The 21,886-nt window shown below is 63.3% G+C and overlaps 1 protein-coding gene across 2 annotated transcripts; it reads right to left on the bottom strand.

Annotated features, from left to right (window-relative positions):
* Positions 1-1,410: 1,410 nt before the first annotated feature.
* On the bottom strand, positions 1,411-21,541 carry FASN (fatty acid synthase). Of its 2 annotated transcripts, XM_029211932.1 has the most exons (42): positions 21,362-21,541; positions 19,313-19,450; positions 18,375-18,527; positions 16,947-17,120; positions 16,532-16,732; positions 16,295-16,417; positions 16,095-16,210; positions 15,870-16,004; positions 14,755-15,217; positions 14,482-14,669; positions 14,204-14,393; positions 13,445-13,539; positions 13,189-13,323; positions 12,881-13,084; positions 12,617-12,732; positions 12,208-12,380; positions 11,943-12,134; positions 11,781-11,861; positions 11,480-11,665; positions 11,115-11,294; positions 10,835-11,038; positions 9,893-10,197; positions 9,199-9,591; positions 8,952-9,116; positions 8,737-8,855; positions 8,489-8,643; positions 8,131-8,334; positions 7,809-7,959; positions 7,544-7,722; positions 7,339-7,458; positions 7,020-7,142; positions 6,687-6,910; positions 6,407-6,608; positions 6,120-6,271; positions 5,916-6,007; positions 5,555-5,706; positions 5,216-5,461; positions 4,785-4,973; positions 4,277-4,507; positions 3,944-4,164; positions 3,758-3,856; positions 2,714-3,662 (listed from the first exon to the last, which is right to left on the bottom strand). In XM_029211932.1, the coding sequence occupies exons 2-42, from the start codon at positions 19,437-19,439 to the stop codon at positions 3,273-3,275; spliced, it is 7,548 nt and encodes a 2,515-aa protein (XP_029067765.1). In that variant the 5' UTR covers positions 19,440-19,450; positions 21,362-21,541; the 3' UTR covers positions 2,714-3,272. The 2 variants fall into 2 exon arrangements, with proteins under 2 accessions (XP_029067764.1, XP_029067765.1); XM_029211931.1 differs by lacking the exon at positions 21,362-21,541 and having other exon boundaries at positions 1,411-3,662; positions 19,313-19,739.
* Positions 21,542-21,886: the final 345 nt, after the last annotated feature.

Genomic DNA, 21,886 nt, shown 5'->3' with positions numbered 1-21,886 from the left:
TTCCAAATAAGGCTGCAGGAAACATTCACGGACAAGTCTGTGTGTGGACATATGCTCTGTTTCTCTCGGGTAAATGCCTAGGAGTGGAATGGCTGGGGCATATGGTAGGTGCGTGTTGAACCTTTCAAAGAAATCGCCAAACTCTTTTCCAGTGTGGTTCCACCATTTTGCATTCCCACCAGCAACGTAGAAAAGTTCGTTTCTCCACATCCTCACCAACACTTGGTATGCCTAATTTTAGCCGTGCAAATACGTGTGTGATATCTCAATGCGCTTTTAAAAAGATATTTATTTGGCTGCGCCATGTCTTAGCTGCGGCTTGTGGGATCTTTCCTTTTTTTTTTCCGGTACGCGGGCCTCTCACTGTTGCGGCCTCTCCCGTTGCGGAGCACAGGCTCCGGACGCGCAGGCTGAGCGACCGTGGCTCACGGGCCCAGCCACCCCACGGCATGTGGGATCTTCCCAGACCGGAGCACGAACCCGTATCCCCTGCATCGGCAGGCGGACTCAACCACTGCGCCACCGGGGAAGCCCTGCCCATATCTTCCTGACTTTGTGTTTTGTGTGGGATTTGTTCATTTCTAAGTTGTCCAATTGTTTGGCATAAAGTTGTTCATAATATTCCCCTACTAGCCTTTTAATATATGTAGAATCTTAGTGATGTCACCTCTGTCGTTCCTGATACGATTGGTAATTTGTGTTTTTTCTATTTTTTTTCCCAGCTCAATCTGTTTTAAGGTTTATCAATTACTGGTCTTCTCAAAGAAGATTTTAATTTCATTTTCTGCTTTTCTGTTTCCTATTTGACTTTCACTCTGATATGTATTATTTCCTCTATTCTGCTTAGTTTGGGTTTCATTCGCTCTTCTTTGTTTAGTTTAAGGCAGAATTTGAAGTCATTAATTTGAGACATTTCTTCTGTTTTGACATAGACCTTTATTGTTATGTATTTCCCCTACACTGCTTTAGCTGTACACTACAAATTTTGGCATGCCGTCTTCATTTTCAGTCAGTTCAAAATACTTTCTGATTTCTCTTCTGATTTCTTCTTCAACCCATGGGTTATTGGAAGTATGTTATTTGGTTTCTAAATATTTGAGGATATTCTAGAGATCTTTTTGCTATTGATTCTAATTTTATTCAATTATGGTCAAAGAAAATACTTTATAGAAGCTGAGTTCTTTTCAACTTATTGAGGCTGGTTTTATGACACAGAATGTGAACCATCTTAGTAGATGTTCTATGTGAAACTGAAAAGAATGTACATTCTGCTACTGTTGGCTGGTCGGTCTATAAATGTCAGTTGGTTGATTGTATTGCTCAAGTCTTACATATCCTTACTGATTTTCTACTTGTTCAGTTATTGAGAAGGGTTTTGGGAATCTCCAACTGTAATTGTAGATTGCCTGATTTTTTTTTTTTTTTTTTTTTTGGCTGCACCATGCAGCGTGCAGGATCTTAGTTCCCCGACCGGGGATTGAACCCACACCCGCTGCAGCGGAAGCACGGAGTCCTAATCACTGGACTGCCAGGGAATTCCGATTCTTCTTCCAGATCTTTTGCTTTGTGTGATTTGGAGCTCTGTTACAGGAGCACGAGTTCTCATGTCCTTTGGATTAGTTGACACTTTTATCATTATGAAATGATCCTTTATAGCTAACCTATTCTTTGCTCTGAAACCTACTTTTTCTGATATTAACATACCTGCTCCAGAAACTTTTTCACACTATGTTCTGATACATGTTGTAGCATGTATCAGAACTTCATTCCTTTTTAAGGCTGAATAATACCCATTATGTGGGTAGACCACATTTGTATACTCATTCATCTGTTCACAGACTCTTGGATTATTTCCACCTCTCGGCTGTTGTAGACGAGTAACACTTCTTATGAGCATTGGCGTACAAGTATCTGAGTCCGTTTCCAATTCTTTTGAGTTATACCTAGGAGCGGAATTACTGGCTCACATGGTAATTCTACGTTGAACTTTCTGAGGAACATATAGGGCCCCCGGATGTTCTGGGTTCAACACATCCTTCTAGAAGTCTAGCAGTGGGCCTGCTCCCCCGGCCCCAGATTCAGTCCTGGCCCAGTGCAGGGCCCACCTCTCTCCCTGCTCCAGCTCACCTCTGCTGTTGGCCCAGAAGCTTCCAGCCCAGTGCGTCCACCTCATCCCTCGGCTTGGCGAGGTTCAGATGCTCAGGGGCCTCCCTGCCCCACTACTTCCTTCCATGCAGCCTTCATTCCTTCTGCCTAAACCTGTGTGGTCAGTCTTCTGCTGGACTAGGCCAGTTAAGCAAACACTCATCTAGGTGTTGCTGTGAAGGTATTTGGTCCGTGTGCTTCACGTCTATGATCAGGTGACTTCAAATAAAAGTTTACTCTCAATAATGTGGGTGGGCATCCTCCACTCAGTTGTGGCCCAGGAGAAAAAACCTGAGGTTTCCCTGAGGGATAAGGAAATCTGGCAAGGGCACCCTAGGGGGTACCCCACAATTATGCCAGTGGATTATAAGACTGCATACCTGTCTCCTCCTGGTCAAGCTTCCCTGATAGAGGGGCCCCTGCCTCAAGGTGTCCAGCCTGCTTTCAGGAGCCAGGCGTTGCCCCCTCCCTCCAGCAGGGAGCAGAGGGTGGTCCCTTCCGGGCCACCAGGACTTGGCCAGGACAGCGCAGGCTCACAGGGCTGGTCAGGAAGAAAGGATGCCCAGAGGCCAGAGCGCACGTGCGGTTTAATCGTGGGGAGGCTCCAGAGGAGACAACATTTCTACCAGGTTGGTGTAAAAATGAAACAGGATCCAGACATGGTTCTTTACACAGACAATTACAGTAAATTTCAAAATCCAAGCAGCAGTTTGAATGTTGTTTCTTGAAAAATGAACACAGACGAATAGGGTGGGTGCCCAGTGCCCGGGGCTGCTCCGCTCCACTGCCGGCATCATGGGGCCCCGGCCCGGCTACCGCGCGCCGGCCTCACAGGTGGACCGACCGGCGTCTCCCTGGCGACCCAATAAATAGGAGAATCCGAACGGAGAAACGACAAATGGACCCGTGTGGCAGAGCCCGCGCGATTCAGGAAGCTTGGCCTGGCTGGCGGCTCGGCCGACTCTTCACAGACCGGGCAGGTCTCCGAGTTGGTGGCGCGGGTCCCAGCCCCGCGCCCAGGGCAGCCGGGATGGGGGGTAGGAGAGGGGAGGGCGCTGGTCCTACTGGTGGCTGCACGTGGGGTGCGGGGGCCGGCGGGGTAGGCCCCACATGCAGGACCCTCTGGCCTAGCCCTCCCGCACGCTGACACGGGGCTCGGCCAGGGAGCTGTGGATGATGCTGAGGATGGATTCCAGGCCGCTGCCCTCCAGCAGCGTGCGGTGGTCACCCTCAATGACGTGCACGGACACCTTGCCGTCGCACACCTGGGACAGGTTGTAGTCAGCGCCCAGGTCCTCGCCGTAGGTGCCGCCTGTCTTGGCGCGCAGCAGTGTCACGTTGCCATGGTAGGTGGCCTGCGGTGTGTACTTCTCGGCCGCCCGCAGCTTCTGGTAGAAGGAGCGCGCCGCGAAGCGGACGGCATGGCGGTCCAGGCCCGCATGGCTCTGTGCGATCAGCTCCACGGCGGCCGCCACGCGCTCCTCCAGGCCCTCGAGGGGCAGTAGCGCCTCCAGCACCTGGAGGACAGACAGGACAATGAGTGGTGCCAGGCACGTGAATGGGGGGCAGGGGTGTCGGGAGGCCTCTGGCCACGCGGTATCTGCAGACTCACCCTGCCGTGCTCCGCGTCAGTGAACTGCTGTACGAAGAAGCACATGGCCTCGGCCTCGGCCTCGGCCTCGCAGCCAGGGGTCATCTTGGCGCGGTAGCTCTGCAAAGGGAGGAGGGGCTGCTGCAGTGGCGGCACAAGGGGCTGGGACTCCAGACCTGGCCCCAGGGGCGCCGTTGCCGCCCTCACCTGCGTGTAGGCCAACACGTAGGTGTGCGAGCCATCGAACAGGAAGAGGCTATTGTTCGTGGGGCCGGCGCTCTGCTGTGCCTGCAGCTGTGAGCACATCTCGAAGGCCACGCAGGCCCCATAGGAGTAGCCAGCGATGCGGTAGGGCCCCTCTGGCTGCACCTGCCTGATGCAGTCGATGTAGTAGGCGGCCAGGCTCTGGATGCTGTCCAGGGGCGCAGCTGCAGGGACAGCATGAGGCTTAGCCCTTGTCTGGACGTGCACGTCACCCCCAACCCACTGGGGGACAGAGGAGGCCCGCTGTGGGGACAGCCCCGCAGGACCCTGACACACCTCCCGTGCACTGCAGGCCGTAGGTGGGAATGCTGAGCTTGGCAGCCAGGCTGTGGAACACCGTGATGGAGCCCTCGATGGGGTGCACCAGGAATAGGGGCCGCTCGGAGCTCTGCACAGAGTTGAGTGGAGCCAAGGTCGGGCCCTCAGGGTTCACCAGCAGGGTGCTCAGGTTCAGCTGGGCCTGCTGCCGGGCAGGGCTGTCCTCCTTGGGTGTGGGGGCCACCAGCTCTGTGAAGAGGGGCAGATGCCAGGGAGGGCCAGGGCCACATGGGGTCCCCTACTACAATCCCCCAACATGCACACATATACACGCACACACCTGACTGGGGCTGCTGGTGGCTAGGGTAGGAGGTGGATGGGGGCACTGGGCTCCCACTGAGGGCTCTCAGGACGGGGCTAGATGGACGAGCCCTGACCTGGGTCACGGGGTGGGTCCAGGCTGCTCACAGGCCAGCAGCACTGAGAGGACCTGTGCTGTTTCGGGGATGCCCCCCTCCACACCTACCATCAGCTGTGCCAGGCTGCGAGGAAAGTTCCTGCAGCTTCCGGAGCGTGAGCTGCTGGATTTCCCGCATGGACAGCACCCGGTCATGCTCTCGCTCCAGCGTCTGGCGCACCTCCACAGCCATGAGTGAGTCTAGGCCCAGGTCTGCCAGTGAGCTGTCCAAGTTGACAGTGGCCAAGTCACGGATGCCTGGGGAGAGGCGCTCAGTTGGCAATGGGGGATGGGCCTTGGTGGGTACTGTACCCTGAGGGCTGGGTCTTCCCAAACCATCATCACTATGGTCACGGCACACAGCACCCACCCGGCTCTGCACAGACTACCTGTGTCTCTCCCTCCATGAGCAAGCCGGCATGCCCCCTTCTGCAGCCAGGGAGACCAGACTCAGGGGAGCTGAGTGTCTGCCAGGTGGGGGGTGCAGGGTGCTCCCTCACCCAGGATGTGAGCCACAGCCTTCACCAGGTCCTGCTGGCTGCTGCCGTCACCATGGGCTGCGGCCTTCTTCTCCGCCAGCACAAAGCTGCTCAGGACGGGGTGGGGCTGGTTCAGGAAGAGGTCCAGCACCTCCATGCAGGAGATGATGCGTTGGGGCAGCGTCCCGCCAATGACTGTGTCGTTGGTACCCATGGTCTCCAGCACGACGCCCACATCGCCAATTGCACCCCACTGCACGGCGAGGCCTGCGGGTGAGGGAGGGTGGGGGGCTGGGGTAAGAAGGGGCACAAGTGAGGGTGGCACCGCAGGAGTGGAGGAGGAGGGGCGGGCGGACCCACCTGGGAGGCCATCATGCCGGCGCTTCTCACATATGCGCTCCATGGCGGAGTTGGCGAACCCGTAGTTGGTCTGGCTGGCGTTGCCACGCCCGCAGCTCACCGAGGAGAAGACCACGAAGTAGTCCAGCTCGGGGCATGCCTCCCGGGTCACCCTGTGGGTTTCTTGAGTCACCCCCAGCCGGCCTCCCCAGCCCACCGGCCGACATGCCCAGGATCCCTGGCTCGCCTGCCAAACCGCCTCCACTGCCCCGGACCCTTGGTTCAGACCCCGGCAGAGGCCTGTGGCCTGGTCTCTGGACAGCAGTGTGAGGGTCGTGCAGGGGAGGGCTGGGAGAAGGAGAGAGAGAAGGGAGGAGCCCACCTGTCCAAGTTCAGGGTGCCACTGTACTTGGGTTTGTTGACGTCCTGGAAGAACTCAGGGGTCTGGTTCTCCAGCATGGCATCTCTCAGGACCTGGGGTGAGGGGATCTTAGCACCTGCCTTTGCCCCAGGGCTTTGGAGGGCTTGCTTGGGGCGGGGGGCTTCCCTGGGCAGGTGGCTCCAGCCCCTTTAGAGCCGTCCTCACCATGGCCAAGTTGAAGACGCCACCTACAGGCCCAAGCTGGGTGGCCTCAGTGATAAGGCTCCGGGCACCATCCAGCGAGCTGGCGTTGCTGGTGGACACCAGGACCTGCACACCCTGGCGTCTCCACTCACGGACCTGCCTGGCCTGGTAGCCTGCGGGACACAGATGGTGGGGATGGGCGAATCAGGGCTCTGGCCCTAAGCCCAGGTGCCCGGAGGGCAGCAGGAGGGGGAGCTGACTGAGGCCTCTCCCATTGCCCCACCCTCGTGCTCCCTGGGGCCGGTCACCTGTGCGGATCCCGGAGCGGGAGGTCAGCACCAGCTTCTGGGCCCCTCGCAGCATGAGCCACTGGGACAGCTCTAGGCCGAAGCCACCCAGGCCCCCTGTGATGATGTAGGTCTTGTGGGAGGGGCAGTAGGTCTTGGACAAGGCCGCCGTCAGGGTGGGCTTGGTCCCTTGCAGCACCGCCTCCTGCTCTTCCTCGCGTACCTGCAGCCCAGGTAGCACCGCTGTTCACACACTGCCGGCAGGGGCCGGAGCTGGGGGTGCCTGGGGTGCCCTACTCACCTGGAGGACCACTTTGCCGATGTGTTTGCCCTGGGCCATGTAGCGGAAGGCGTCCTCCACCTGGGTCTTGGGGAACACGGTGCACTTGAGGGGCTGCACCACGCCGTCCCGGATGCCCGCCTGCAGCAGCGCCGACACCTCCTGCCAGGTGGCGCTGTCGTCATCAAAGATTGCATCCAGCAGGATCCCGTGGAAAGTCACGTTCTTCAGGAAGATGGCCATGCCTGGACAGGTGGGCAGGTGGCGGGCTCACCACTCAGCTGACAGCCCACCCTGTGGACCCCTGCTCTGCCCAACAGCCCCCTGCCCACCCGGCCTGCTGCCCAGCCTCACCCAGGGGATGGTTGTTGGAAAGGTCAAATTTGCCAATTTCCAGGAATCGACCATGCTGGGCCAGGCACCGCACGCTGGCCTGCAGCTTCTCTTCCGCCAGGGAATTCAGGACGAGGTCAACACCTTGGGGTGGGGGGGCAAGAGGGGTCCTCACAGTCAAGACCACTGCCCAGCCAACGTGGCACAAGTCCAGAAGGCCAGACCCTGTCCCCGCCTGGGCCGGTGTCTCCTCCAGCTTGGCCGGAGAGGGGGGGATGGGAGGAAGAGGGGGCTGAGAATATGGGTGGATGGCGGTTGGCTAGTGATGGGAGCCACTCACCCTTCCCGGCCGTGTGCCAAAGCACGTGCTGCTCGAAGGACGTGTCCCGGGAGTTGGCAAAGCTGGCTTCGTTGAGCTGTGGGAACCTGGCCTGGAGGTATGCCCGCTTTTCAGCTGACCCTGGTGGGGAGAGACGCTGCTGGTAAGTCTAGGCTTCAGGCGTTGGAGGGGCAGTCCTGGGCTCTGGGAAGGGCTGTAGGCTTACCCACAGTGGTGAAGACGCGGCAGCCCAGGCTGAGAGCGATGGCGATGGCGGCCTGACCCACACCGCCCGAGCCCGAGTGGATGAGCACTGTCTCCCCAGGCTGCATGCGTCCGCGTACTACCAACGCGTAATAGGCTGTGGCATAGACGACGGGCACTGAAGCTGCCTCCTCCAGGGTCCTATGGGCACAGCGCAGGGGTCAGCTCTGGCCTGACCCCTGGCCACATCCATGTTGGGCCCCAGGTCACAGCCCTGACCGACTCACCAGTTGGAAGGCACGTCCCACAGGAAGTCCTGAGACACCAGAATGGAGGTGGCCAGGCCTTCGGCGGGCACCAGCCCCATCACACGCTTGCCTCTGGCATCTCGGCCGGAGAACTCCATGCCCAGCATGCAGTCTCGAGCGACCCATTTTCCTGGGGGCAGATGGTGGGTGAGCCCCTTACCTCCCCAGGAGCACCCCAGTGTGTGAGCTTGGGCTCGAGAAGCCTCCCAGGTTCCTGAGCATTGTGGGGTGAGGACCCCCTCTTCCCAGGTCCTGGCCCCAAGGGTCTTTGTTCTGGTCCCCCACCGTGTGCTGCTTGTACCTGGGATGGCGTCAGGGGACAGCTTGCCCGTGGCCAGCATGATGTCTCGGAAGTTGAGGGAGGCATAATAGATGGTGCAGAGCTGGACTCCAGGGCCAGTGGGCTGGGCGTGGCGCAGAGGAGAGCAGACCCAGCGGATGGAGGAGAGGTCCCCTCGGGTGAGGATGTTTACGAAGGCATGCTCTGTCTGCTCCTCTGGCCGGTCTGTGGGTGACAGAAAGTGGAGCTGCCACAGGGTCACACGCAGCCCTGGGCTGGGCAGGGCTTCCAGCCAGGGTCCCCCTGCCCTCTCCTTCTCAGCCCACCCAGCTGCGAGGTGAGGAGCCTGGGGGCGCAGGGTGGCACATTGGGCGCTCACCCTTTTCCAGTGGGAAGTGGCGGAACGCCCCCCAGGCCCCGTCCCGGTAGACGTTCATCACCAGGTCCCCCTGTAGCACCTTCTGCAGCTCCAAGGAGTTTGGGTCCATCTCAGGGATGGGGGACGTGCTACTGAGGTTGGACACCAGGACGCACCTATGGGCAGCCAGACAGGTGAGGGGAAGCTGCGGGGGCGGGGGGGTGGTGGAGGGGAGGAGCAAGGGACATGCAGCTCAGTGGGCATCTCACCGAATCCGGAGCCCGCCGGGCTCTTTTCGGAGACAGTTCACCATGCCCACGACACCTGAGGTGGTGCAGCCAACGGCCATGAGCCACACGGGCCGGGACGAGGAGCCAGCCAGGATGTTCTGTAGAACGAGGGAGGGGTTGGCGTCTGGGGGCTCCCCAGGCCCCAGCGTTGGAGCTGCATTAGCCAGGCCTGGCCAGGGCTGGGAGGGACTGACCTTCAGTGAGTCGACCCATCTGAAGCTGGCGTCCTCCACGGACAGGAAGACTGGGCTATCCTGCGGGGCTGGCCGGCGGCACAGGAAGAGCACAGAGCCGTAGAAGGACCTCTTCAGGGCCACCAGGTGCAGGGATGCCTCGGTAAATAGGCTCTCCCACTCGTCCTGTGCGTTGGGGGGTCAGTGCTCGGCAGCCTCCTGGCCCCTCCCCATCCCGGCCCCTCCCCATCCCGGCCCCGCCCCGCACCTGGCTCAGGAGGTGCTGCCCCCCTTGATGGGACTCAGAGCAGGTGAGAAGGGCGACCGTCTCCCCCAGGGGGTAACCTCCGAGCAGCGTGTGCAGCAGCAGGAAGCCTCCCTCCTTCAGGGTAGCCACCATGTTGCCGACGGCCGTGGCCGGGTCACCAAGGGTGGCCAGGGCACAGTTGCACACCAGGAGGTCAGCCCTGCTCAGGCTGCTGGGGGCCGGGTCCACAGGGTCCCACTGGCCTTGGGTCAGGCCGAGCTGCTGCAGCTTGGCTTGGGCAGCCTCCAGGGCCTGGGGGTGGTGGTCAGTGGCTATGTAGTCCAGCTGCATCAGGGGCTGGGTGTTAAGTAGCGCCGGGATGCGGGAATACAGTCGGCCGTCACCAGCCAGCACCTGGGGTGGAACAACTTCTTGGATCAGCTGCCACGGGGCAGGCGCACCCAGCCCCTCGGCTGGGTGTCTCCCAGAAAGGCCCACCCGCCAACTCTGCTGAGGCCACTGGCCAGCGCTGCCCTGTCCACAGCACCCGCAGAGCCCACCTCCAGCCCCTTCTCTGTGCCCCTTCCCCTTCAGTGTGCGGGCGGCCTCGCTTCAGAGGGGCCCCGGCCGTCTTGGTGTTTGGGGCTGCCTGCGTCTGGGGCTGCCTGCGTCTGGGTCCACATGCACAGTGCTTGCCTCTGCGCTCAGCACCCACCTCCACCACCTTCATTCTGAGGCTGGCCGTGTTCTCCAGGGCGGTGTCCACGCACGCCTTGAGTGCTGGGGAGTCGAGGAGGCCGCTGAGCAGGGGGTCGTCACACAGCAGGGGCCTCTCCTGGGCCAGGACCTGGCCCAGTTCCTGCTGTAGGTTCCCATTGAGTTGCAGTTGGCAGGCAGCGGCCAGCAGCCGAGGCAGGCCCTGCTGCGGGGCCTCCCGGGGAGCCTGGGCACTGTCCAGCCCGGGCACCACCATCTTCAACCCCTGCTGGGCCACCTTCGTCTGCAGTGCCTGTGCCAGCCCTGGGGAGGAGAGAGATGGGTGCTAGGGAAGAGCCTCAGCTGGGCTGGGGTTCCTGAAGGTCCCCCAGCAACTGGTGTCTGCCTGGAGCAGGGACTCGGAGGTAAGCAGGATCCACCGCCCGGCTCTGCCCACTGACAGCAAATAGAAGGACGGAGTGGGCAGTCCAGTCCTCCAGGGCTAGAAACTGGCATCAACCATCGGGACCACTGGGCGGGTGAAGGGCTGCTGTGCCTCCCACCCAGGTGTGAGCCCTACAGAGGGTGGATTCTCCAGAGGGTGGGTTCAGTGCCTTGACGGCCCTGCTGCCCCTCCCCAGCTCTCCCCACCCATCAGCTTGGGTGTGAGCCCTGTGTAGGGAGCTGTCTCATGGCATTACGCCTATACGACTGGCTAGGGGCACAGACAGAAGGGGACAAATCTGTCACCTATGTGTGCTAGGCCTCCTCTGAAGACATCAGCTCTGGGTGGGGGGAGCCAGACCTGGGGGCACTCACGAGGGGAAGGCAGATATGGGCTCCACATGAAGGAGGGGCTGTGACGGGGCGATGAGGGGAGGTGATGAGCTCCCCTTTGCCAGACTGGGCACAGGAACTGGGAGCTGGACCCCGGGATGAAGGGGGTGGGTGCAGGCCTCACCCCTGCACAGCTGCAGCTCCTCCTGCAGGGCCAGGCTCCCAGCCAGGCACCCGCTCTCCACGTGCGGCGTGAAGCAGAACTTCTCCAGGACGGGTGCCAGCTGCTCCTGCTGCCGCCGAGGGGCCACCGAGGCGTGGAGCCGCGAGATGTGGACGCTGCCGGCCACGATGCTGTTCAGATACCTGTTCACCACCACGTCGGCCACTGCGGGGACATGCTGGGTAAGTGCGGGCAGCACCTGGCGCAGGGACACAAGTGTGGGGGGCCAGGGCGGGGCTACCTTGTGTCTCGCCTTGCAGCGTGTACAGCTTCTGCCGGTGGGTGGTGGGGTCGATGTGGATGGCGGTGATGCGCGTGGGCAGGCACAGGTTGCGGTGGCCCGGGACCAGGAGGGACATCTGCAGCATGGTGTCCAGGAAGGTCACCCAGTTGTCTTTCCACAGCAGCCGGCCTGTGTTACCTGGGGTGGAGGGACTGTCAGCTCGGCCAGGTTGGGTCTCTCCCCCAGTGGGCCCTCTCCTCCATGCGGCCCCCTCACACCCACAACTGCCCTCCCTTCACCCAGCTTGGGCATCTAACGCCGGGCAGCAGGAGTTAGCCCCAAAGCATGTTCCTGAGTATAAAGTGGAGCTCCCTTGCACCCACCTTCGAGGTTGGCCTCGAGGATGCCCTGGAAGTGGGGGCCGTAGTTGTAGCCCCGCAGCCGCAGCTCCTTGTACACATCGCTCTGGCTCAGGTGGAACGCAGCACTGGGGTCTACAGGTGTGGGGCCCGTGCCATACTGGTTGTCAAAGAGCCTGGGATCGGGGTCCTTCCACTGGTGTATCTGCCCTGTGGGCGGGGGTGGCAGAGGGCCTGAGGGCAAGGCCGGGCTGAGCTGGCAGCCAGGGTCCACCCAGAGACCCCCACCAGGGACTCTGCAGCCTGGGCGGGTGCCCCTGCTCACCGCTCACGATCAGGTTGCCGTTCTCAGACACCTCGAAGGTGCACGAAGCCTCCAGAAGCCGCACTTCCAGGGGCACGGTCCCTGCAGGCAGCAGGGTCAGAGGTCAGCAGCAGAGGTCAGCAGGCGGCACTCCCGCCCCGCATCCCGAGCCGCCGGCCTCACCTGTCTTGGGCAGGATGGTGGCCTGGTGTAGTGTCACGTCCTCGAACACCACAGGCACCTGCTCCATGTTTTGGTCCAGGGCTCGTGCCAGCGTCTTCCAGACCAGGAATAGGTAGCCAGTGGCGGGGAAAATTACGCGGCCGTCGATGCAGTGATCCAACAGGTAGTGGTCAGGGGTCTCAGGGCTGGCATCTGTGGGGCATGGGCCTTAGTGCCAGCGACCGGGAAGAAGGAGCCGCCCCCTGCCTGCCCACACCTCACTCACCGATCTTATAGACAGTGACAGAGGAGCAGCTGGAGCCGCTGGGGAAGTCCTCCACGGCGGGCACATCCCAAGTCTGGCTGTGGTCCCACTTGATGTGCGGGGAAATGAGGGGGGTCCCCCGGGGGGCCGGGAACTCCACGGGTGGGAACAGACCGTTGGGGTTTATGTCAATGCTGGAGGGTGGAGAGGGGAGATGTGAGCAGCACATTTGTCCCCAGGACCATCCTGGGGTGGGTACTGCCAACCGTTCTCCCCTAAGACCCCAGGGATGACCGAGACAGGGTGGGGTGGGGGCTGCAGTGAGGGTGTGACGGTGGCCCAGCACCCACAGGCCCGCTTCCTGGGGACGATCTCAAAGCCAGCCTATGGCTAAGGGGCTCCCAGGGTCAAGCAGGGCGAGGGGACGCACCCCATCAGGTGCAGCCTGCCCACGTTGCCGAGGAAGAACTCCAGGTTGTCCCTGTGGTCCTTCTTCATCAGCGGGATGACAGTGCAGCTGGACTTGAGGCCTCTCTTCAGGATGGCCTGAGAGGCAGAGACAGGCTGGGCCTCCCTCTGACTAGCTCCCACCCACCCCCACAAGGCCACACGGAGCCCGGCCAGCCTGCCTCCCTGCCATGCCCCCGAGCGCCATCCCTCCCGGACCTGACCATCCTGCCCCCCCAGCACGCACCTGCAGCAGGGCGTGGGGGGCGATCTCCAGCACCACGGCGTGCTCAGGCACGTGCCTCAGTGCCTCCTGGAATAGCACGGGGCTCACCAGGTTGTTAACGTTGTACTCAGCTGAGAACGTGCGGGCCAGGTGGCCCTGCCACTGGGCCTCGGGGATGGAGGTGCTGAGCCAGTACGCGGAGCGGGGCCGCGGCTCCCGGATCACCTGCACGCACGGTCAGGCTGGGTCGGCGTGAGGGAGCTTGGGGTCGCCTGCCCGCCTGTCCTCCGGGAGGCCCCCGCCAGGCAGCCCATGGGGCAGCAACCCACCTTCTTGAGTGCCTGCAGCAGCGCAGGGGCGATGGAGTCCATGAAGTAGGAGTGGAACGCTATGCCACCTGTCCGCACCTCCTTGGCAAACACACCCTCCTGCTTCAGCTGCTGCACGAACTCGGACATTGCGGCCTGGGGTGGGGGCAGGGGCGCTGGACGAGCAGTCCTAGGCCTGTGCCCCGCTCCCCATACAGAGCTCACCCTGAGGGATAGGAGGGGACTTGGGGATGAGGCCTCGCCTCCCAGGGCCCACCTGAGGTCCGGAGATGGTCACAGAGTCCTTGGAGTTGTGGCAGGCAGGCACGATACCAGGGGGGCAGCGCCGCTTACACTCTTCCCAGGACAAGCCTGGGGGCAGAGACAGCCTCAGAAGGTGGCCACAGGGAGCTGGCACCCTCACTCGGCCCCTCCCCAGGAGGAGGAAGACGTTGCCGGGGTGGCTCTAACAACAGAGGCGGTGATGACAGCTGCAGAGCGGCACCTTTACGAGGCACTTTCACCCCTGCCGTGTCTGATTTCAGGCAGAGGTGTCGTTAATGCTACCCCAGAGGCGGGAGCCAGTTTCGGCTCAGTTATTGAGGCCAAAGGCTCCTACGTCTGACCAACCACAGAGGACCTTGGCCTCACTCTCCTGCCAGTCCCTCAGGTTTTCTCGGGTGTCCTTCCGTCCCCAGCCCTGCCTGCCCGAAGTGCGAACAGGCCCACTCCTTCCCCTGCAGCCCCCAGTTAGCTCAGGCTCATGGGAAAACCATGCTGGCCTCTACTGATGCCCATGGGCAAGTGTGCTGAGCACCAAGGCCATCAGGCTCAGGGAGGCCATACAGGGCACACTGGAGCAGGCTGTCAGGGTCGCTCTCACCCTGAAGTGAGGAGGACGGTGGCCGGCGAGTCACCCCAGAACCTTGCCTCTGCCCAGCACCAATGTCGAAGGTGCCAGCGTAGACGTCCCCTCCCACGGAGACCCTCAGGCCCATGGGTGGAATGGGATGGGGGAGCGCAGGGCAACACCTACCCACAGCTGCCATGGCCCCAGGCGGGATGTTGGCCTCCTTGATGCACTGGGCCCTCCAGTAGGCAGCGAGGACAGCCTCCTCCTGAGAGAGGCAGCCATCGGCGTAGCCGCAGGCCACCTCACCCAGGGAGTGCCCGATGATGCCGTCAGGCCGCAGGCCCATGGAGGTCAGCAAGTCTATGAGGGCAATCTGGGGGAACAGGGTGCGTCACGCCAGTCCCGGGGACGCCAGGCTGACCGCCCTGCCGGCCCGCTCACCCCAGACCCCAGGGGTGCACCTGGATGGCAGTGAGGCTCACGAAGGACTGGACGGTGTCATCAAAGGTGGCCTCATCTGTGCTCAGCAACAGGTCCGACACCTGCAGTCCCAAAGGCTTCACGGCCTCGTCTGAGCGCAGGATGGAATCGCGGAAGCTGCCCAGGCGCATGAGGCTCAGCCCCATGCCGCGCCACTGTGCGCCCATCCCTGTCCCAGTGAGAGGCGTCAGGGCAGGGCTGCGCGGCCCTGCCCCCACTGCCCTCGGGGACACCCTGGGGAGCCGGGGGCTCACCGGAGCAGATGAACCAGAGTGGGCGCTTGCCAGCCGGCACCTGGTGCACCTCCTGGTTGCCGCCCTGGCCGCCCAGCACAGCGTAGCCACGGAAGGGCATGGTGGCCGTGGGGGCGGCCGCGATGTCGTTGAGCATGCTCACGAAAGCCAGGTCATGGCTGTGCCGGAGGCCCTGCTCCAGCAGGCCCTGCACCGCCTCAAGGGTACGCCCGCTGGCCCGCAGCAGACGGGGCAGGGCAGAGTGCGGGGCAGGCGGCGGGGGCGGCTGGGCGTTGGGCCGGAGGATGACATGCACGTTGGAGCCGCCGAAGCCGAAGGAGTTGATGCCCACATTGCCCCCGAGAACGGGCAAAGGCCGGTCCACTACCTGCAGCTGCCCGTCTTGCAGCGCTGGGATCTTGGGGTTTGGGCTGTGGAAGTGCAGGTTGGGGGCCCAGACCCCGTGCTCCAGGGACAGCAGCACCTATGGGTGCCTAATGGTCAGTGGGGTGGCCAGCCCCAGGCTCCCTGCCCTGCTGGTCAGGGTGGGCTTCAGGTACTTCCCTTCCTGAGGACACTCTGAGGCCACCTGCTCACTGCAACAGACTTCCTTCCCCCCAACCTTGCCCAGCCCCAGTGCAGTGGTCTGGTGACCGAGCCGCAGGCCCCTTCCCCTCTCGGCCTTGGGCCTCATCTAGGGTCCCTGCCACCTCCGGACTAATGGCCATGGGTCTAGACACAAAGGTCCCTCAGCCAGACTCCACCCCAGGTCCCGATCTAAGAGCTGCAGACGGGTGGCTACAGTGGCCCAGGAAGCCCAGAGCACCAGGGAGCCTGAGCAGTGCTGACCTGGACGCTCTGGGCTACCAACTGGTCAGCAGGCCATGGGGAAGGGCAGCCCTGGACAGGTGGGGCCGCCCCGCTGCTTCCACCCTCTGGCTTGGTCTCTTGTGGAGCAGTACCGGGCAAGATGTCTGGCCCAGTGAACTAGGGCAGGGAATGGCTACATGCTGGCACCCTGCTGTCTGGGTCTCAGTGGTCCACATCCCACAGCTCAGCCTGTGGGGATCCTCCCCCGACCAGGCAGCAGGAAGCTGAGGAGGCAGGGGCAGGATGGCCCCAGACTGCCTGCCTACCTTGATCAGTGCTGCGAGCCCCGAGGCGGGCTCCGCGTGCCCCATGTTTGACTTGGTGGACCCGATCAGCAGGGGCTCCTGGCGGGTGGCACACAGGGCCCGTGTGATGCTATTCAGCTCCTGGGGGTCGCCCACCTGTGGGGGACTCAGGGAGGTCAGGACTCCACCCCGGCACCTCTCCGGCGTGGGGTGTGGGGTGTGCACACGGCCAGGCAGGGCTCTCACCTTGGTGCCAGTGCCATGGGCTTCGATATACTCCAGGGACTCGGGGGTCAGCCCGGCCGACTGGTACAGGGAGCGGATGAGCTGCTCCTGCACCTCTCCGGAGGGGAAGGTGACGCCTGTGGGCGGGGCCAGGCCTCAGCACACCACCAATCACCTAACCGCCTGCAGCCCCACCCTCACCCTGCCCGGGCTGCTCCCACCTTGCTCTTTGAAGCCATCAGTGTTGGTTCCGGCATTGAGGATGGTGGCATACACCCGTCGGGCCAGGGACTTCTTGGTCAGCAAGACGGCCACCACAGCCTCTGCACGGCAGTAGCCGTCCCCTGGGGGCAGAGGGCACCTCAGGCCTAGGAGCTCAGGGCAGAGCTCAGGGGCTGGTGTAGGGTGAAACGGGGGCGGGGGGTGCTATCCTGTGCTCCCACGCCCTCCGCCCTCACCTGCTGCATCGAAGGACTTGCAGGAGCCCTCAGGGCTGAGCATGCCCAACTTCATGAACTGCACCGAGGTGTTGGGCTTCAGCAGGATGTTGATGCCACCCACAACGGCCGCGGGGCACTCTCCACTGCGGATGGCCTGGTAGGCGCTCTGCAGGGCCAGCAGGCTGGAGGAGCAGGCTGTGTCCAGGGCAACGCTGGGCCCTGCATGCAAGGGCACAATGCAGCTGTGGGACTCCCCCAACCTTGGGGCCCTGGCAGCTTTAGCAGGTGCCCTCCATGTGGAGCTTATGATATCAGGACCTCACCCCTGCAGGCCCTCCTCGGAGGGGGGAGTCAGAGTCTGGAAGGGTCTCAGCTGCCGTCCAGCCCCACCCTGCCCCAGTCCGAGGCCCAGAGGAGCTGTGTGTGCACCCACCTTTGAAGTCGAAGAAAAAGGAGAGGCGGTTGGCCATCATGGCACGCTGGCAGCCCACCATACTGTAGCCCATGAGGGTCTCAGGGTCTCGACTCAGAGCCTCTGAGGCCTCAGAGCTGCTCACACCCACCCAGACACCGGTGTTCGTCCCACGAAGGGAAGCTGGGTTGATGCCTGTAGGAGACAGAGATCAGCCCTAGCTGCTGTGACATGCCCAGCCCACCATCCAGCTCTGGGAGGTGCGGCCTCGCCTCTCAGCCTCTCTGGCTTGGGTGAGAGGAGGCTCCATCTCAGCCTGACTCTGGAAGGGACGAGGTGGGCCAGGGAAGAGAGAGCAGAGCCACAGTGGGGCGGCCAGCCCAGGTAGGGCTGAGAACGGATAACCAGGTCACAAGGAACCAGGGCCCAGGCACGGGCGGGGTGCCAGGTGGGGCTCCAGGCTCTGGGTCAGGCAGCGGCCAGAGACAGCCGGAGGTGGGGACAGAGGGCAGCATTGTCCCTAGGCTACTCCCCTGGCCCCTGGTGTTGCTGGCAGGGTCTGGTGAGCCCTGAGGGCGGCCTGCCCTGGGCGGGCCAAGATAAGAAGACAGAGAGAGACAAAAGCCGAGTGTCCAGGCTTGGAAAGGAGGGAGGGACACTGGCCGGCCCCTGGGGAGCCGCATCCAAGGTCTCCAGGTGGGGCCTGGGCAGTGGAAAGGTCTCCACTTTCCCCTACCAGGGTCCTCTCACCTCCCCTCCACTCCACCCCAGGCAGCACGTGTCCATAACCCCATCACGCTCGGTGTCAACCCCAGAGACTGCTTAGCATCTGCTGCAGGACAAGGAACTGCGAGGCCAGGACACCCACCCTGCCAACCACAGGTGGGAGCAGGCAGGCCCCAGGTTCCCCTCAGCGCTGAGCTCTCACTGCTCACCTACTGAGGGGCCTCACCCACATGTCAGCCTCCCCTCTCCCAGCTGGCGGGACTTCTACGTCCCTGGTGTCCCTGGGACAAGTCTGTGCCCCGGGACAAGGGGCAGCTGGTCTCGAGGCACTTGTCCAAGGCCAGACTCAACCCAGCAGAGAAGAATGTGGAGGGTAACAGTCGTGGGGCCAGGTCTCGCCTCCTACTCTGCCTGGCACCCTCCCTCGCCCCCAAGATCAGCCATGAAATGGGGAGTGAGGAAACTGGGGCATCAGGACGTGCCTGGGACACCTCTGGTGTGCAGCTGTGAAATGTGACCTGCCCAAGGCCCATGCCTCCCCAGCCCACTGGCCCCGGCCCAGGACTCCGCTCCCTCAACAGCTCCTATGTTTTGGATGTTTTGTCATGAACACATGTTGCTCTTAGAAGCAAAATGGACGAACGCTTTCAAGAGGGGCGGCAGGAACCTCAGGGATGGGCCCCCAGAAGTCCCAGGTTGGCTGTCAGCCTCCTGATGACCCACCTCCATCCACAATGGCCTCATAGGTGACCTCCAGAAGCAAGCGCAGCTGGGGATCCATTGTGTTTGCCTGCTTGGGGTGGACCCCGAAGAACGAGGCGTCAAACCGGGACAGGTCCTTCAGCTTGCCTAACCGCCGGGGCAGGCCATACAGTCCTGTGGAACACATGCAAATGGAGGGGCCAGCCACGGAACCTCACGGCCCTGAGTGACTGACAGTGGCGTCCCTGTGACAACAGGGAGCCAAGGCTCCCCGGGATGGGTGGGCCCACTTCTGAGAGGGGGCCGTAGGGGGAGGCTCACGGGTGGTGTCCCAGAGCACAGCACGGTGGGGGGAGTGCCCCCTCCTCCTGCCCACCACTGTCCTGTCTTGGCTGGAGACCCCCTGCCTGGCCTGACACTGGCCCCAGAGGCTGAGGCCAGGCCAGGCTCCGCCACACTGACTCACATCCCGCAGATCAGGTAGAGCCGCTCTGCTGAAGAACCTACTGGGCGTGAGGGAGTCAAACCAGCTTCCTGGGAGAGCCTCATGTCCTATCTGACAGTTTGGGACATGTGGGCCAGCAGTGGCTGGCCAGGCTCTGCGGGGACCAGGTGGTGGGCAGTGGGGCCGGAGGTGCTCACCCACCTGGCCTAGCTCTGGATCTGCCCCCTCACAGCTTACCTAGCTCATCTGTGAAGTGGGCAAAGACCACGCCCAGGGCCAGCCCTCAGTCTCCTGCGGACTGGAGTTCAGCCCCTAGCCCACTGGTCAGAGGCCCCAGCTTCTCCTTCGCCCTGAGCCTTCTCCTGGCGCCATCCCGCAGGAAGAGCCTGCAGCATGGCCTCACCTTGGGTGACCGCTGGCTCTGCAGGTGGGACGGGAGCTCAGGCCAGAGCGGCCCGTCCTGGTAGCTTGGGGGCTGCGCGCAGCGGCAGTGAGGAGGCCCAGGCCCACTTACCCGCCTTCCACCGCCTGTCATCATCCGTCACCATGTCCACCGCGCCGATGAGGTTGGCCCAGAACTCCTCCAAGTTCTCCGACTCAGGCAGCCTCCCGGACATGCCGGCGATCACCACCTCCTCCATGGCTGCTCTCTCTGCGGGGGGCGGTGTGGGGGCCCGGACCCTGGTCAACCTCAGCACCCACACTGCCAGCTGCTGCTCCCCCGGCCCTGGCTCCCTGACCCCCTCCTCCATCTGGCCCACCCAAGGGTCTGAGGGCAGCGGCTCAGAAAGCCCCACAACAAAGATCCACACGGCCAGCTCCTGTGCTGTGTGCCAGCCGGACGGATGCCCTGGGTGAAGTATGTGTACGGTGGTTGGGAGGCGGGGAGTCCACTCTGGTCCAGCCTGCCTGCACCTCTCACTGGCAGTGTTGGGCTCTCTGGGCATTGGCCCTGGCCTGGGGTGACCCCAAAACGGCCCTGCTGCAGTGGTCCCAGGAGGGGGCCTCACAGTGAGAGGCAGGCAGGGCCAACCCAGAGAAGAGCCCAAACCCTTCCTAGGAAAGGGCTGCCTGGCCATCAGCCCATTAAGAGCTGGCCAAGGGAATTTAGCAGGCGAAGGAGAAAGGGCAAACATGGGGGTGAGAAAGCTCACCCATGCTGACTGGCCGGCTCTGCACTCAGCACCCCACGCTGTCCTCTGTGCTGGGCCCAACGGCTCAGGCACTGAGAGTGCCAAGGCCTGGTGGGGCTCTGGGGCAAAATTGGTCCCTGCCCCACAGTGGACAGACCCAGCCTGTATGGCTGCTCCAGCGAGCTCCAACCTGGAGAACTACTCCTAGTCAGGTGCCGGTCAAGTGCCACCCAGACCCACACACCTGCACACGTTGAGGCCTCAGAGTCCTGCTTGCCAACCTCCACGCAGCCTGCCTGGCCACCCAGACCCAGATTCCCAAGACGCCAACGAGGGAGCCTAGGCTACCCTGAGACTGTGGGTCCAGGATGGGGGCTCCTGTACAGCCCCTGAGGAAGGGGGCAAGGCCAGGGTTGATCCTGCACACTTCCACCAAGGCTCCAGGGCCTCATGGCGCTAATGACCGCTGGACTCGCCAACCAGCGGCCCTCCAGCGTCTCTCTGAGCAAAGGAAAGCACAAGCAAGTGGAGAGAGCGTCTTCCTTGGGTGCCCTGATCACCCTGCTGTCCCGGCAGAGAGGGAGCCCCCTCCCCCAGCGCTAAATAAAGAGCCCTTTGCCGGCCCAGAGGCACCAGCTCCCGGGGCGGCTGCTTCTCCAGAAAGCGCCCGCTCTGTTCTCCCCCTACTTGCTATTCACGCGGAGTCCAGCGGGACTAGGCAAGGGGGTGGAGACCCCTGCAGAGCGCACTGTTTCGCATGCGCCGCCGCGAGGCTGTACGGGGCAGGAGCCGCTCTCCCCCCAGAACTTCGGGGGCTCCAAACGGAGCCCACGTGGTGGGGAAGCCGTCCTCATCCGGCCCCGCGCCTCCTCCACCCACCACCCTCCCTTCTTCTTAGGCCCTCCGGTCGGCTGAGACTCTGCTATCCCGCACCCGGAGGTGGGGGGACGCTGCGGATGGAGGGGCTCGGCGGCCCGGCCTGAAACGAGGCCCTTGTGGGCTGCCGGAGCTGGGCGCACACCGGGCGGCTGGGGGCTCATACAGGCCCTCGAGGGTCCGCAGCCGCCCGGCCCAGCCCAAGACCAAAATGGCTGTTCGCGGCGCTCCTGGGCGTCCGCCCCTCGCCATCCGCCCACCTGCCCCGCCGGGCCTGGGGCATGCCGCGAGGGCCTTTCGCCGCCCGGCCTCGGGCGCCCCGTGGGGCTCGAACATCCATACCGGGGGCTCGGACCCCGAGACCAGGGCAGGCTGTGCGAGGCTACCCCTCGCCACTGGCGCGCCGGACGACGCGCGCCCAAGGCCGGAAGATGCGGGCCGGCGGCGCCCCCTCGAGCCTGACCGCACCACCCCCGCCGCGGCCCCTGCCCGGCCCCAGGACTCCGGTCCCCGGCAACCAACTCCCGACCCCGGCCCGGCCTGGCCGCTCGTACCTGGTCTGGGCGCGGGCGCGGGCGGTGGCGTGGGCGGCGGAGGGACAGCGAGGATGGAGCGCGCGGCGGAGGGGAGGCCGGGCCGCTTCCGTCTCTCTGGCTCCCTCTAGGCCCGCGCCGGCGCTATTTAACCGCTGCCGTCCCCGCGCGGACACGCCACATGGGCTGACAGCTTGGCTGCGCCGCCCAGGCCAATGAGCGTCAGGGCTGCGCCCCGGGACCAGGCGCGCCGCCGCCAGTGGGGTGATGCCGCGCGCCGCCGCCGGACGCCGGGACTCTGCGCGGGGGCGCGCCAGGGGGGCGCCGGGCTGGGGGCCCCGGGACTCGGGGGGCGCCGGGGCGGGGCGCAGCGTCACCCCCGCCCCACGACTTCCCTTCCGCGCCCCACGCCTCCCGGGGCCGCCCCCACCCACGGGGCCTCGGGGGCCACGTGTGCACGGCGCGCAGTGGAAACGGGACGGGGCTTGCTTGGGTCACTCTGGGGGTTATACTGGGGCCACACTGGGGGCCGGACGAACCCCCGGG

This window comes from Monodon monoceros, unplaced genomic scaffold, assembly GCF_005190385.1.
Source record: "Monodon monoceros isolate NGI ecotype Baffin Bay Population unplaced genomic scaffold, NGI_Narwhal_1 Super_Scaffold_9, whole genome shotgun sequence".
Lineage (NCBI taxonomy): Eukaryota > Metazoa > Chordata > Mammalia > Artiodactyla > Monodontidae > Monodon > Monodon monoceros.
The sequence above is the reverse complement of the archived record's forward strand: the minus strand, read 5'-3'. Positions and strand labels throughout refer to the sequence as shown.

Coding starts and splice junctions, on each gene's coding strand:
- FASN (XM_029211931.1), bottom strand. CDS start 19,550: ATGGAGGAGGGGGTCAGGGAGCCAGGGCCGGGGGAGCAGCAGCTGGCA. Junction 13,540..14,203: donor TGGGGCCATGGCAGCTGTGG/GTAGGTGTTGCC, acceptor CTCTGCCCCCAG/GCTTGTCCTGGGAAGAGTGT. Junction 7,960..8,130: donor GTCCCCTGACGCCATCCCAG/GTACAAGCAGCA, acceptor ATCTGCCCCCAG/GAAAATGGGTCGCTCGAGAC.